Source organism: Cynoglossus semilaevis, chromosome 15, assembly GCF_000523025.1.
Source record: "Cynoglossus semilaevis isolate Cse_v1.0 chromosome 15, Cse_v1.0, whole genome shotgun sequence".
Lineage (NCBI taxonomy): Eukaryota > Metazoa > Chordata > Actinopteri > Pleuronectiformes > Cynoglossidae > Cynoglossus > Cynoglossus semilaevis.
Window position 1 is genome coordinate 9116620 of NC_024321.1, and position 16757 is coordinate 9133376.

The window sequence follows — 16757 nt, forward strand, 5'->3', positions numbered from 1 at the left end:
ATTCTGATCAAATTAATAAAATATTCGAGTTAGACTTTGTCCGGTATAACAACCAAAATGGTTGAGACTTGTATTATGAAGTGCATAGCATTTCCGGTGTATGTGTGCCATTCGCCTACTGTGGTATGGTTTCGCTATCAGCCGTGCATCGAACTTTTTTGTTGATGCACAAACTAGCAACTATGCGCGTTCATGTGCTGTTAGCGGTTGTGTATAATGTAATTACTCTTTTTTTATTAGTCCTCTGTCAAGGACTTTTTAGGTATAGTAACAGTTTTATATTATTATCATTAATATTATATGCTTGTTGGCTTAGGGTCACTTTCAGATGATGTTAGTCGACTGGTGGAAGTCAGTAGAGTGGGGCAATGTCATTGAGACCAAATATGGTAATACACCAAAAAGGTCAAAAAAGAAAAAGAAAAAATAATTTGTTTAAATTATTTCAATACCGTCACTCAAGGACAAATGGGTCGCAGTTCTCTTAAATATTTTTTCTTGCCATTCTGCTGACACAGACCGGAAGCCGCTGCTGACGACATGACACGTGCTCGCGAGAAGAAAACCATTTTGTCCAGTCACCAGAAGACTCGCAACACCGACAGCTATCCTGGTTAGCCCTCAACAGGGTTGATTCACTGTTTTTCTGTATTGGTACGTGGGGTATTTGACTACGTCTTGCCACCCAAAACTTGACCCTTTTGCTGGGGTGTGGTTGCCTGTGTCTGGTGCGTCAAAGTCAGCTGAATAGGGAGTTTTTTTCCTGAGAGATTGAGTTACAAGTGTGTGGCCAGCTAGCGATTTTAGCCTAGCAGAGGGTGGAGACAAAAAAGTTCCAAGACCTCGCCCCAGCCGTTACTTCATTCTAGCAGGCAGCTACTCTCTCGACTCTGTGAGGGTTCCACACCACTTTCGCCGATAGTTTCAAAGGGGAGACTGTGACACGTCGGTGTCAACGAGGAAAAAACCAGTAGCCATGTTCAGGAAAAACTTGAAGAAGGACCCTGAGCTGTTCCAGAACGTCTCAGATGGACTGCGGCGGCTATACCGGACCAAGTTATTCCCTCTGGAGGACACGTATCGATTCCACGACTTCCACTCCCCTGCCCTCGAAGATGCAGACTTCGACAACAAGCCCATGGTTCTCCTTGTGGGCCAATACTCAACCGGAAAGACAACTTTTATCCGGCACCTCATGGAGCAGGACTTCCCCGGTATGCGGATCGGCCCTGAGCCGACCACAGACTCATTCATAGCGGTAATGCACGGCGAGCAGGATGGCGTGATACCGGGGAATGCTCTGGTAGTCGATCCAAAGAAGCCCTTCCGCAAACTCAATGCCTTCGGCAACGCATTCCTCAACAGGTAATGCTGACACCAAGACCCCCAGACCATATTTAATAACTTATGTGAGAAATGTAACACCCTTTGATTGTCGATCATTAGTTTCGATATGCTATAATGTACCACCCTACGTGTCTGCTAAAGTTCGTCGTATTGGTCAAATTTAATGAGGACAGTTAAGACATTTAACCTTTTACCTTAGACTCTTTAATTCAAATAGGTGAGACCTGTTTAAGAAACAAATCAAGTGAATTCAGTTAACTGCTAAACTGTAAAAGACCCCCCCCTCCACGCACATACACCTGTCACAGCAACACATCAGCTGTAGTTAAATGTCCCCACACACATCCTCACTTACATCATCAATTCATTGTTAAAGCCAGTTGCTCGAAGTTCCCAGCAGAAACCAGTATATGTTAAAGTTTTCTCTTGAATCCTGAGAAAACCTGTGTTTTGTGTCAACAATAGGGTTGTAGCTCCAGTCTGTGTATGTAAAAGCAAAAGATAACAATGGCCATCCCACACCCTCCGCACAATTCCCATCTGCTTTAATCTTTTAATGAAACCTTGATAATCAACACATCTTTTTCCCACCATCATACACTTTTTCCATTAACCAAAAGCAGCTGACACAGTCACCTTTGACAGATGGTTTTGTCCAAGAGTCTCAGCACTGGCTCCTTTAATTCAGAGGTAGTAGTTGCAAGACATGTTGCTAGGCAGCAGGTTGACCTTGCCCTGTCCTCAGTGTGCCACATTAATAGAAGTCAATCAGACACTGTCTTTTATTGCATGTGAAGGTTAGGGTTAGCTTATCAAGAACTTATCAAGAACGGTTAAAGGTTTTGAAGTAGTAGTACAGTTCTGTGGAATCAGCAGGTATATTTACGCAGGCACAGGTTAAATTCTCATTTGGTTAATTGGATTTTAACTTGCATATCTTAATGTTGTACTAAAATGTCTTTAATTGTTGGTTGTACTAGTATCTTGTGAGAAAGTTAATATATATATGCTATGAATTATTCTAATTGTTCTCCCAAACCCATTGGCTGTTTGTCACAAAACCACAGTAACCTTTATGAATCACTCATTACTGAGTCGGTCATTCATTCTAACAAAGTCAGCTGTAGAATTCCCACGTGGCAGAAAATCCAGTGACTCTAAAGTATTGCTCAACAAAGGTTGCAAAAAACCTGTTACAATGATTGAGAAACAACAGAAAGCATAATGTTTCTACAACTCTCTTCTATTAACTCAAATGGACTCTTTTAAAAGTATTATGTTTTCATTAACTATCCCTTACCTCACTATTCCTGTTGGAGCTTACCAAATTCCACATGGTTGCCTTGTGTTCCCATTAAAAATGTAATTTTATATGTAATGTGAACTAATGGGAAAACAGTACATAGAACAAAAATATGTCTTTTTCTGGGATAGGTAAACAACAAATAGTTTTTACCCACAAATCTGTTGAATTAAAGTACAACAAGAAATCATAATCTATAAACAGATGACCTTGAAAATTCCCGTTTAAGGTGAGACTACAAGCGAAACCTGTTATGAGTCAAAGGGTAAAAGCATTGTGTGTATTCATGTGTGTTCAGTGACATAATAAAAGTGACATCCTAGTGTTGTAGCTGCCATTTCCAGTGAATGGATGTCATATGGGTATATCCCTTTCCTATAGTGTTGTAACTTCCTACACAGGAGTAGCCAAGAAAAAAACAAATTACTATTTTGTACTCTGTCATGATCTTAATTTCTATTTATCTGGAAATTATCTGGAAAGCCTCCTCGCCTTTGTAGTATTACTACCCACACCCCAGTGGCTGTTTCCTATGAGCCATTGAAATCCTTTCCTTCGATTATGTGGGGTGTTTGTATTATCTCATGTCAGTGCAAACTTTTGCCAAACTCTGAAGTAATACATTCCACACAGCATAACAGGCTTGTGTGTGTGTCTGATTGCTGTTCTGGGGGTGGGTTATTAAACAGTCCACACACACTGCTCTGGAGTTTATTACAGACTTGAAGGGAAACCAGATAAGATTGTGCATAAACAAAGCATATTGTCCCGCACTGCCTCATTCATTAAAACTAGAGGACTCAAACATGGGATCATGTGATATACAAGACTTGTGTTTCTCTTTGAAATCATTCGGCATCTTTGTCTCAGAGGCATGGGCTCAACCAGTCACACACTGACTTTGAGAAAGCTTACATTGTTATACACAGCAGGATAAGTCTTTATGGCAGTAGCAGGTGCATGACCTGCTTTCAGAGGTGTGTCCTGGTTAATATGCCACATAAAAATGCCTTTATTGAAGTAATTATACAAGTGATTTCAGTACAAGTCTGTTTCACAAATTGTCTTTTCACACTGGCAGAGCCCTACTCTGGTGCTGGTTCATGGATCAAATTGGTTGAAGTTACTGCTTTCTCTACACAGCAAATGAATAGATTTGAAACCTGAAAGGTTGGTTCCCACTCAGTTTACATGAAAATCATTAGTGGGTGTGTCGAGTTAAGCTCTAAATGAGCATAAGAAAGGTGCAACACATCAGTAAATAATGCAAAGGATACAAACACTACAGTTGTCTCCTCCAGAAACCTGATCGTTATGGTGATTGGGATTTACCCAAGAGAAACTTCACAGATCAGTTCAGGGGAAATTAGGCAGATGTTGTCTGATGAGCGACACAATCTGCTGTTTGACAAGACAAGGTATTCACCTCCATGTCAAAAGTATTTGAACTCTAGATGATCTGGTGGTTTGTTTTTCTCTTCATAGAGGTGGACACAGAGATGTGTGTGTGCGTGTGGTGTTCTTTAACCATAGTCCTTCAACTTCCACATTAGCCCTTAACTACTAGGATTTGCCTTTTGTATAACCAATCATTTATGTACACAGTAAATACAAATCAGTCTAGACTGGTTCTCACACTGAGGGTTTGTTGTTGGATAAATGCAAAAAGCATTTTTTTTCCGTTTCATACTGTGAACAGTGTTCATAGTTGTGGTTTTTCTGTTTGCCTTGTTAGTCTTGCACCTTACCATTTATACATAATGTTTCCGTTGAATTTTGTGTTACTCTCTTTCATTTTCACTTGCATATTTGTGTGTTCTTAATATATTTCTGGTGTGTGTGTGTATGTGGGTAGGTGGGTGTTTACACATCAGTGCTCTCTGGGAGCCATTAGTCATTAGAACTAGAGTCAGCAAAGTTGAATTTCCGCACCCTGACCCTCACTATCCTGCTTCGTCCTGCCCTGCTCACAGCCTGTTATTTCATTACACTGACTCTGGATTTTAAATTGAGATTAACAGGCTCCCAGGTTTTGGGATCACGTAACAATCAAATAAACATAAATAAACATATTGATTTGAGAATCAAGAATACATTTTAACAGAATAGGTACTGCAATTGTGGAAACCTGGCTGTGTTGTAACTCCACATCAGTCTTGGTGACAGCAACAGTTTCCTCTTCTCTGTAGGAAACAGGGTTATAGTGTGGGGTGGGGGAGCAGGGCTTATGGGGCAGAAGAACGGCAGGACAGGAAGGTCTTCTATTACAAGCTGGAGCCAGGCTTCCAGTGCCACTGTGGAAAATCAACCCAATCTCAGGGAGGGTTGGCTTCTCACTTTCTTTAGACATATTTGTAGAGATGACTCCGTGGGCCCCCTGTGCCTGGTAGTGTCCTGCTCTGTTTCTGAGAATTCCAGCTCCAGTTGAATTGAGCATTCTTTCCCCCACTGTGTGGAAAATGTCGAGAGTGATAGTTAAATGTAAAACCCTGTGCCAAAATTCCAACTGGATATTGCACACCAACAGCTATGGGAGGGAGATTAAAACAACTGTATGTTTGTCATCTTTGCCAGCCACTGCTATTGTATCGTAATCTCAACCATATGATCCCAACGCAAGTCTTTTTTGACTCGTTCATTGTCTTTAGATTTTTCCCTGTCCCCCTCTGCATGTGGTGTGCAACCTCTGTTGGGGTTTGTGGCTTAACCATGTCTGGTTATACAAAGAATGTAAGCTGGGTTCTCCCTGTCTTATGACCTCGTGCCTGTGAGCTCATGTAGTGAGTATCGGTTGATTCAAAAGGCAGCAGAGCAAGAAGAAGTACTCTCAGCCGTTAGCTCAGGTCTCTGAACAATTGTCGTCTTTGTTCAGGGAAGGACGCAATAAGTTTTTGCAAAACCACTCGTTCTTTTTTCTGTCTTGAGCGAGACCTTGTCTGTCTGTGTTTACGTTCACGTCTGTGTCCCGAGTTTGTTTCTGTTACAGAGAGAGTTTACATGGTGTATAGAGTTCACACCCCAGTGTTTTAGCTGAAAGGATGCTACTGCACTGTGAACGTGAATTACATTGGATAGATTTAGGCCCTTTAGAGTCTATGAGTAGTACTGTAATATTGAAAGTAAAAGTTTGAGGCATGTTTATTCCCATTTTAAGACCAAATGACTATCAGATATATCAGTCATGTGTAAAAAATATAACCAGTACTTCCTACCTAAAGTAGATTATTTTCCCAGAACTGTAAAAGATCAATGTAATTATTCATCTGGTTATACAGATTTCAGTTTATAGAGTAAGACGCCAACCTCTGTACTTTATTTTCCAAGGTCTACAAGACATCGGCTAGTCCTAATGTAAGACGAGAGAATTTCAAATCACTCCTTTTAGGGCAAATGTACAGGAAAAGAGCTGATTATCTCCCCTCCACATGCTACACAGCCATATCCTGTTTCTTAATCTTGTTCTTCTATGATGTCTACTGTACTTTATCTCAACCTTGTTATTTGTGTTTGACAGGTTCATGTGTGCCCAGATGCCAAACCCTGTCCTGGAGAGCATCAGTATCATCGATACTCCTGGCATCCTGTCTGGGGAGAAACAGAGGATAAGCAGAGGTCTGTGTAACACACACTGCCTTTTACCCACACGTGTCACTTTCTTCCTCTCTGTTGATGAAAGGCACATCTTACCATTTTAGAAAATGTGAAGTAGAATAATTGAAAAGGTGGCAAGTACAAAATTACCCACAGAAAGTTGCAACTAGCTATTTACAGAGGAAATATGCACCAACAACCTGCCCCCCACCTCGCACTCCCCTCCAAGAATTCTTTCAGATATTTGTCCTTGAAATGTCCTCTACTTAGCTGACTTCAGTCCTGCATGTGGTCTGAGCCACATTTACCTTCAACAGGTAATGTAAAAACAATGGGGGGTTTCACATTGTGACATCAGTATCCAGATTTTCGCAGCCTTCTCAAGTTTCTACTTCCCGTATCTGTGTCTGCAGGTTAGCCTGCAGTTAGGATTATAAATTTGCTAAATTAGATTAATGCCAGAAAATTAAAAAAAACGCTTCCTCTATGAAACTGCTTTCTTTAGCTCGGTGTACTCTGAATGTCTGACACTGTACCATTAATCACAGACATCTGACTCTTTTCCAAGAATTGCGCAAAAACATATCATTAATGTCATTACTTTTGCCGTTATTTATATGATCAGTAACAATGCTGTGACCTAGGGGGTTATCTAAAAAGCGCCACATCCACAGTTTTGCTAAGTCAACCTTACAGAACATTGCCAAAAAATTCACAGGGCATCTAAATACAGCTTCTGCTTTTTTTAAATTTCAGTCATTTTTAAGAGGAAGCACATCCACAAGCCGTAGCATTTTTTTACTAAAGCTACGGAAATTGAGTAAAAATGACTGACGAAGCATAAAGTTTCCTAAGACCCACCATTAGCTGTACTTCTAACAAGAGCTGATCAACGTTTTTATTAGTAATTTCAAAGGAGGAACAACTTAAATAAAAACATCTTCCTTCCTGACCTTTTGACACAGCAACAAAGACAGTTTAAATTATTATTGAAACATGGTAGAATGATATACGGGTATATTACAGGGTATTATATATTCAGGGTATTTGTGTGTTCCAATGCAGAAAAAACACATTTTAATGTATACATTTCCAATAGTGCCTATGTCATTGTGCTTTTGCATGCAGTTTTCAAATAAATGTGTGTTAATGAAAGGGAAAACCCAGCACAGGCTAAAGTGACTGCTGTAATGACAGAAGGAACAGTTGAAATCTGACACCTCACAACACGCACTGCTCTGCACACAGATGTAGACAAATACGTTTGTCCCTAAAAGGAGCATTAGCACGCACACACACGTCATCCTCGGCTTTGTTTCCTTATAAACACGTATTTATATAAAATACCGTATTTCAAACACCTTTTGTACTCACTGTATCGTACATAAACATAACTCACATCTGAAGTGTGACTGCTTTTTATTTATGCACAGGCGTGTTTGCTATTGTTAGCCGGCACTTGGCCAAACAACTTTTACTTTAACAGGAAGTGATGTTCATTTTTCACACTCTCGCTTAGTATTGCAACTTTTTGTGTGTGTCTTTTTGACTTGCTTAACATGTTAGCCAAGTATTCTTAGATCTTGTAGAATTGAACAAACACATATAAGAACAAATACTGGAGCTCTCGGACCACCTTTTCCACAGAAGGCTGGTAAACTTAAGAAATTGTTTGACAACTGAAATAAACCAGTAGTTCCTGTCTTGGTGCAAACCAGTGGAAATGAGAAATGAGCATTGCAGATACCAGTTACACATTTTCTGTGGATAGCACTGCAGATGGTCTTCATTCTCGGCAGTTAGGTTTTAATGACTATTTCCCCCCATGTAGAAATATGGACCTATTTGATAGGGGAAAATATCTTCATAGTTTTTTCTGACGATTTCAGACAATGTTGGGTGCACAAAACTCAAAAGTAACTCTGTGCAAATGTTGTTTATTACATATCTATTTATTTATATGTTTTCAAGACTATTAAATGACAGTGATTTCCTAAATTTGTCCTTGGCCTTTGTGGTTTCTGATTTTGTCTAAAGGCCTAAAAGTCATGCACATTCAGCAGTAGTTTCTGTCCCGTACCTTTACACCTTTCTAATCCATCTTTAACCTCTGGTAACTTCTTCATCTTGTGAGAGACAATCACCAAGCCTGGGTGCTCTGTGCCGATGTCACAGCACTACCTTATTCACAGACAGTTTTCCCGCTTGTTTAGGAACCACACAAAAGGTCAAGTCACTCATCCAAAAATTCTTACATCGAGGGGAAATGGACGGAGTAGGTTTATGAAGACGTTTCACCTCTTCATCCAAGAGGCTTCTTCAGTTCTGACTGACTACTGGGAAATTCTGGTATTTGGCCTCAAAGAGGCTGCATACCCGTAACAAGGGCCCTTGCAGAAAGCAATACTCTAATAAGGGGGACTGAAGGTGTGTTGGACCACTCCCTATTTCTGCCCCAAAGGCTGAATGTGAACTCACTTAACATTATAAGCTGTTTTTAATCAACCAAACCCCATTGTACAATGAAGAAACACTCTGCATTTATTGTGTTTAAATGTGAGTTGTTGGTTTTAGGGCGTGGCACCATGTGTTGAGATCTCCCCTTTTCAGCAAAAAGAAAAAAAATCAAATACATTTTTAGGATTTGTTTTCGTTATTTAGTGGGGATTTTCTTTGAATTCTATGTCCGTCGCTGGTCTGCCCATGACTTTAACTGGTGTGAAGTAGGTCTAAGCTGAGCAGCTGTCTGATTCTCTAAACCTATGTGTTAAAAACAGACTTATGAGAAAATGCCCTAGTGTCCTCTGCTAAATCCCACTGGGACGTCTGACTCAAAATATTCCCCATTTTGTGAACATCGTCTACAGAGTTACTCACTCTTGCACAACATCTCGAATTACAATTCTGTTTTACTTTCTGTTTTACGAAGCTGCAACTTTCTCTTTATGTCCTTTTTAAAGTCATCTGTCTGTCTCAGTTCTTCTGTGCTTATTCACTCTACTCCTCACTTCTCTTTAGTGGCTATGTGTTCTCAGGCACACACATACAAAAGACATTCTGGAAGGGCAATGCAGCATAACTGGCTGCTGTGATTGTGCAGGAGCTGAGATGAACCCTGAGAGCAGCTGCATTCTTCTGTGATCAGATGACACAAGACTCAAATCAAAACCATAATGTTCTTTGCTCACTTCCTGCCCTGCTTATCCAGGCTGTTGAGCACTCTTAAAAAAAAAAGAAAAAAAAAGATGTATTTTTAATTTGATGTATTTTAAACACTTGAAATTAGACTCCAAAATGTCGTAAGTGATTTGATTTGACAAAAGTATATTTAAAACAAATCTTTGTCATTATGTAAATTAATTTCTATGGTTGCCTTAAACTTTGGTTCTTACCAAACAGTCATTTGGTTCAAAGAAATTCTGCTTCAGATGTTCCTGTGAATCCACATGCTGCTCTCTCAGTAAAACTAGTTAATTTATAACCAGAGTTGAAGCCCTTATCTAAACACTATTGGATCCACATGAAAATTATACCTGCTGACCAACGTAAAACATAAATGGTGGGACTTAAAATTCTCCAACACCTTTTATGGACTGATTGGATCCATTAATCTTCCTGTCGAGTTGAACTTTGCACACAGATAAATCTTCAGCTTGACTCAGTGGAAAATGGCACAGATAAAATGACTGAGTTGTGCAGTTTGTGGTTTTTGTCTCAAATTGCTGGAATCATGCTGAGGAAAAAACATGACTGTAAGAATAAAAGATGGAAAAGAGCTGATCCCACACATGAATCTAACATCTTATCATTAAATCTATGATGGGGAGAAAATCAGGTTTTTTGTTTTTCTCGATGTAGCTACAGATATTTTGTCAACTTTTACAGACACTGATCAGCTTTGTATCACTTTCACCTTAGTTTGAAAGAATTTCATCAATGTCGGGCTGTCATGTTCTTAGCCTAAAGCTGTTTAAACCAAGTGGAACTTTTCAAGTCATCTCATAACAATGCATGTACCCCTGGCAGCATGTGAGTTATTCTGAGGGCTCATATGGTATTTTACTGAAACCTCCCACGCCCCCTGTGTTTTCCCCAGGTTATGATTTCGCCGCCGTGCTTGAGTGGTTTGCCGAGCGCGTGGACCGCATCATCCTCCTGTTCGACGCCCACAAACTGGACATATCTGATGAGTTCTCTGAGGTGATCCGTGCTCTGAAGAACCATGAGGACAAAATGCGTGTGGTTCTGAACAAAGCGGATCAGATCAGCACTCAGCAGCTCATGAGAGTCTACGGAGCACTGATGTGGTCTCTGGGCAAAATCATCAACACACCTGAGGTATATTTATATCACTCATTATATGATATCCTTAATTAGTCAAATGTTCTTCTATTCAGTTGTACATTTTTTCATATTGGAAAATGTTACACACTGAATACTGAACCAATATATCACATACATAGATGCTAAGCATTCTCCATTCTCAAGTTACAGTTGTGGTTTAAAAACATTTTACTGCAGCACTCCCTTTTATAGACAGGACTAATATTGAGCCACAAATTCACACCTATTTTATAGACAGGACTAATATTGAGCCACTTCCACAAATTCACACCTACGGAAAATGTTACACACTGAATACTGAACCAATATATCACATACATTCTCAAGTTACAGTTGTGGTTTAAAAACATTTTACTGCAGCACTCCCTTTTATAGACAGGACTAATATTGAGCCACAAATTCACACCTATTGCTCCAAAACTCCACTTAACAAAACTAGTTTTGTTATTGAACAATGGTTAGTAAAAAAAAACATCTCTACTGTGGCACAAATACAGAAAACAGTGACATTGAAATTAATTTGCTTCGCCGCACCTTCCCTTTTAACTGTTGTGACTGAAAAAGGTTTTGAAATGATGTGATCTATTTGAGGTGTGTGTAACTGCTCACCTTCTCACTCCAGGCTCTGTCCCAAAACTGCTCTGTCAACTTCCGAGTTAACTCTGGCTCCACTCCAGTGACATTCTCTGCCTTCATTTCCTGTACTAGCTCTGTAATAATTGATCAACATAACTGTTGTTGACTGTGATTTTATTGTTGCCAAATCAGAGTATTACATCAAGGTAATGACTACTGTAAGAGTTTCCCAAACTTTGCCAGCCATCAGAGCCAAGTTTAGGTGCAAAGTAAGAAAACAAAGTAAGACGAAAGAGAGTTTATTTTAAGTCTTAAACATAATGGTGTTTACTGATACTCAGTGACTTACCCTGTGTTCTTTTCCTTCTCTGTTGTCATGCTTATGTCTAAACCAGTAATCCCATGGAAGTGACACCTCATTTTGTTTGTACTCAGTAATGAGGAGCTTAAACAGGATCATCAGGAGCTAAGACATTAGAGCAGACTGTAAAAAATTGGAGTTGCCCTACAATAAAGTATTACATGTTCGAAGTGGTCACAGTGGGTTAATGTTTAATTGAAAAAGCTTCCATCTTAAGCCGATGTCTCTTTTATGTACTCCCAAATACTAGACGGTTTCATTAGTCAGTCATTTTTCACCAACATTTTCAAATGGCAAATTTCACAATAGAAAAAAGCATCATAAAGCAATGTGATGAAAGTGAAAGCTGCCGTTTAATCTCTAGGATTCCATGTCCTGTTCGGTATCATGTGACTGAACTCGTCTCATTTTTTTCTCTGGCTGTTGTTAATCTTTGATCCCAGGCCATAGTCATAAACCAATCCCAAAGAAACCTTTGGAGTGTAGACAATAATTCACTGACTTTGACGGTGCACTGAATTGGGAAACACCTTTAAATTGTTTAAAACACACAAAGAAAACTTTAAAGGCTGTTCTATTTCCCTCCGTGCCAACTGTTTGTTTTGTGCCAACACGTTTATTCTGACAGTTCAAATAGTAATTCCTCTTTTGAAGGTGTGGGCAATACAGAACAACCCAGGTGAAAATCACAAACAACAGGGACTAACTTGTGTGAACTTGATTTCAGGTTGTGCGGGTGTACATCGGCTCATTTTGGGCGCAGCCCCTGTTGGTTCCTGACAACAGGAAGTTGTTTGAAGCGGAGGAGCATGACCTGTTCTTAGACATCCAGTCGTTGCCCCGAAACGCCGCTCTGCGCAAACTCAACGACCTCATCAAACGAGCCCGTCTCGCTAAGGTCAGCAGAAATGATTGTCAGGAATGCAAAGTACTAGCTGTCTGAGGCACTGCATTGCTTTGAACTGGAAGTTAAAACATCAACACACCCACATTTACTGTGTTAACATCAGCCAATGAATGTGTTTTTATTTTGGTGCCGGCATTGGCTTATTAGTGTTTAACAGAACATCATTTCTGGTTGTGGAAATACTCACAGAACAAAAAGGAGATCTGGGTTTTACACCTGCTATTAGTACAAATGTGAGCACATGCTCAGTACTACACATGTGATGAAGTAGCCTACATCCTCAGAACAAGCGCAAATTCAACTCATTAATTTACAGTGAACGATAAAGGAAAATAATTGTGCTGTGTTTTTGCATACGGAGCAGATGAAAGGTGTCGTGAAAGCCTGACTTTTCATCAGTTCAAGGTCATATTTGTAGGTCATGTTACTAAGGGGTTGCTTTCATTCATCTGTCCTAGGTTCAGATGAGCCATTGTTTGTGTTTTGTTTTCAGTAAACACCTGTGTTAATTTAGCTGAAATGTCAAATTGTGTTTGGTGATAAGGACAGCAGACACTGGTAAAAAGAAAGGGAAATTGTACATTTTTAAAAAACCTTTCTTTTTTCATATTGATGTGAGGTCAAAATGTAAAAGGTTTCACTTCCCCCGATTTAAAGAAGTCTAATTTTGTCTTTAAAACCTTTTAGTTTTTTTAGTTCTTTCCATTTGGACTACATGTAGCTTTCAATTGAACTTCAAATTACGATCTGAGCAGCATTTTTAAAATCAAAAAGTATCTTTCTTCTCCATTTATCTGTTGAAACCCTGCACATCACCGATGGCCTGCCAAAGTACTTGGTTTACTTACTGTATTACATATTTCACTAGCTTAAGTTGAACTTCCCTTTTCTCTTATGTACTGACAAATCTAAATAGACCAACTCTGACATTTACTTTCAGTCTTGTAGTCAGGTCATGGTTGAGGTTTCACTGTCTCTGAGAGTGCAGGTGTTTCCACCCAGCTTCACACTGGTTCCATTAACTATTGAATTTCCAAAGTTAGTTCTTTAGAGTATGTTCACTATTGGTAACTAGTGCCTTTTTGGCAATAATCTTCCAGTTTCCTACACATTACACAGATTGTGTTACCTAGCAGCTGGCTCATGCAGATTATATTTTATTGTAGCATTCAAAAGACAAAATGTGTATTGTAGTCTAGTAATAATTATTTATTGCTTTTATCTTTTACAGTTACTGATTAAAGTAATAAAATGACAGTAATATATATTTCTGTTTTTTTTTTTGTTGTTACCCAACATTGGTTTTTACTGCCTTACTACTTGCAGCCTCATAAAAGTCCTGTTTTATGCAACTGGTCTGGTTATAATAATTTTGTTCTGCATTCAAAAGAAAGTGTGTAAGAAATTAATGTTATTATGAAACTGTCTATATTTGATACTGATTGTTTTTTTTTTTTGTTGCGGTTTACTTTTTTGGTGACTAGGTGCACGCCTACATTATCAGTTCTCTGAAAAAGGAAATGCCCAGTGTGTTTGGGAAGGAGTCCAAGAAAAAGGAGCTGATTGCCAACCTGGGGGAAATTTACAGTAAGATTGAGAAGGAGCAGCAGATCTCACCTGGGGACTTTCCAAAACTACTGATTGTGCAGGTGAGATTCAAGGGCGAATCACCCCCCCACACACACACACACACACACACTCACTCTTTATTGGATTTAAAACGTTTAAACGTTTTTTGGTAATCTTCTGGCTTCTTTCCAAAAAATAAAACACATCTATGTATTCCACAAAGTCAAAATACAGAAAGGCCAAATTAGACATGTCAAAAACTTCAGATTATGAAACACAGAAGCTGTAGACTCTGATGTAAACTCATAATTAATGCTCTGACAAAGTAGAGACTTTGACTATTTTTGGCTGTGCAAAATAAATTGTCTAAGTCAGAGTCAAACCCTCTTTTGACCTTTGCTTTTTCACATCTTTTCCTTTATTTCCTGCCCTTGCCCACCAGGATGTAGCAAAGCAGCAATGAGATTTATTTTTCCTGGTTTGTCAGGAAATCCTGCTCCTTGCAGGCTCCTCCCATAGGTAGATGATGAAGACTGATCTATTTCTAATATTTATTCATGTATTCTCCCAACCCCCATCACTTCAGGAGCTGCTGAACAATCAAGACTTCTCCAAGTTTGCACCAATAAAGCCCAAGCTGCTGGAGGCAGTGGAGGACATGTTGGCCAATGACATCGCCCGTCTGATGGCAATGGTGCGGCAGGAAGAGGCCTCCATGCCCAGCCAGACGGTCAAAGGTGGAGCCTTTGAAGGAACCCAGACCGGTCCATTTGGTCATGGCTATGGAGAAGGAGCCAGTGAAGGCATCGATGAGATGGAATGGGTGGTGGGTCGTGACAAGCCTTCGTACGATGAGATCTTCTACACCCTGTCACCCATCAATGGAAAAGTGTCTGGCAACGCTGTCAGGAAAGAGATGCTGAAATCTAAGCTGCCCAACTCAGTTCTACGAAAAATCTGGGCACTGGCAGACGTGGATAAAGACGGCTACCTTGATGATGAAGAGTTTGCCCTTGCCAACCATCTCATCAAGGTGATGCTGGAGGGCCACGAGCTGCCGGCCGAGCTGCCTGGTCATCTAGTGCCACCCTCCAAACGTGGGACATTAGAGGATTAGAGGAAGTAAGGGGAGGGGTCAAGGTTTGGAGCTGTCAGCACCTGGTAACATGTTTCAGACTTTCCAGACAAAAATCCACCCACAAGCATTAAAAACCAACATCCTCCATTAAGCTGTGAGTCTCCAGACCTCCTGCCACACCTCGGGGGTGGAAAGATGTTGTGATTCTTTTAAAACCAGAGAGAGACTGGAGGTTTCCTGACAGGGGGTTGGGGAGAGGGAGAAGGTTCTTCATACAGTAGGGAATAAGATTCAGGTCACTGTTAGAAAAGAAAACGTACCACCTGATACGAAGACAAATCTGGATTGTGAACTGAAAGGCAGTGGCAGGTTGCATGATGGGGCTGAAAAATGAATTTTTGGATCCTGTGAAAAAGATGTCTTATAAATAACTACAGTCCATATTATTAATATTATTATTATATGTTGATCCAAAGAAGCTATAGTTTTTTTTTATTTGGAAAGAAAAAGAGGAAATAAATCAAAAACAACTGTTAGAATTGTTTTATCTCTATTTTTGTATTTCCTGACTGTTAAATTTAACTCTTTCCAAATGCTTCCCTTTTTATTATTTTGCCAGATAAATAAAAAGGAGTACTGTACCATCTGACATGTGCTCATGTGCCTTCAGTTCAAATGCTGTTTGAGCTTCAACAGTTGGAGGAAGTTGTAAACTAAACTGTGTTTGAATCATAGTTGGGATCGCTTTAATTTGTACTCATTTGTCATTTAGAGGTCATTCAAACGAACTTTATGTTGAAATGTCATCCACGGTATTTTAAACTTGCTCTACTGCCCTCTGCAGGCTGGGAGTAAAACAATCAGACTTCTCAAGAGGAAACGAGACCATTTGTACCCAACAAACAAGTGGCTGCCAGCAGTGAATCTTTACAGGCATATGGAAAACAGTGATGTGCAGACAGATATTATCCCACAGAACTATAGAAGACACATGGAGACAATTTGGAGAGCTTCAAAATTCAGTCCAGGCCCAGAGAGATGAGTATAAATCAATGAGACAGGAAACTCTCTTGAGACCTGCAGCCAAATATAAAGCTGGCTTCATAACAATTATTCACATCAAAATTTTTAACAATGGCCAGAAATGACCAAATATGTTTTCACTAAATGATCTAGTGAATTAATATGATTCTAGATAAAAAAAAACTAGAATATTTAAGGAATTTATTGATTTTTCTTTTTTTTTTCTTTGTGCTATCTTTTCTTTACAGGTGAGTGTGTATTTATTGTGAACAGCAGAATGGTGAGTGATTTATTGGAAGACTTGGAATGACATCACAACACATTTCCATGTCAGTCATGTCTGGTCATGTGTGACTTTTCTACCTTCAGTTTGTAAACACCTCGTGATTGTCCTGGTTATGATCCTTGAATTCTGGATAAAAGCATAAATCTTTCACTGTCACTTAACACAATAAACATCACGTTTCACCTTCATCAGGACGTGGTGCCTGTTTGTGTTCTGTTCACAGAAGTTCTGTTCACAGAAGTGCTCACTCAGCCTTGTCTCTTCAGAAGGGATTTCCTGTTTGATTAAGTTGGCAGACTTTTTTTCTTGTTTTGTTGACCTAATGCACACATGCTGTTAAGACACTTGGATATTATGGTGACTTCTAACACA

At 39.6% G+C, this 16757-nt stretch overlaps 1 protein-coding gene across 1 annotated transcript; it reads left to right on the forward strand.

Moving 5' to 3' along the window:
• Positions 1-562: 562 nt before the first annotated feature.
• Positions 563-16573, forward strand: ehd1a (EH-domain containing 1a). Its single transcript, XM_008326840.3, has 6 exons — positions 563-1365; positions 6165-6262; positions 10338-10579; positions 12250-12420; positions 13914-14078; positions 14585-16573. Exons 1-6 carry the CDS (start codon positions 977-979, stop codon positions 15113-15115), a joined length of 1596 nt encoding a protein of 531 aa, XP_008325062.1. The 5' UTR covers positions 563-976; the 3' UTR covers positions 15116-16573.
• The last annotated feature ends 184 nt before the right edge of the window (positions 16574-16757 follow it).

What these genes read in the sequence shown, in the direction of transcription:
- ehd1a (XM_008326840.3), top strand. Translation starts at nt 977, where the DNA reads ATGTTCAGGAAAAACTTGAAGAAGGACCCTGAGCTGTTCCAGAACGTC. An exon ending in AAATCATCAACACACCTGAG is followed by an intron (nt 10,580 to 12,249) that starts GTATATTTATAT and finishes ACTTGATTTCAG; the next exon opens with GTTGTGCGGGTGTACATCGG. An exon ending in AACGAGCCCGTCTCGCTAAG is followed by an intron (nt 12,421 to 13,913) that starts GTCAGCAGAAAT and finishes TTTGGTGACTAG; the next exon opens with GTGCACGCCTACATTATCAG.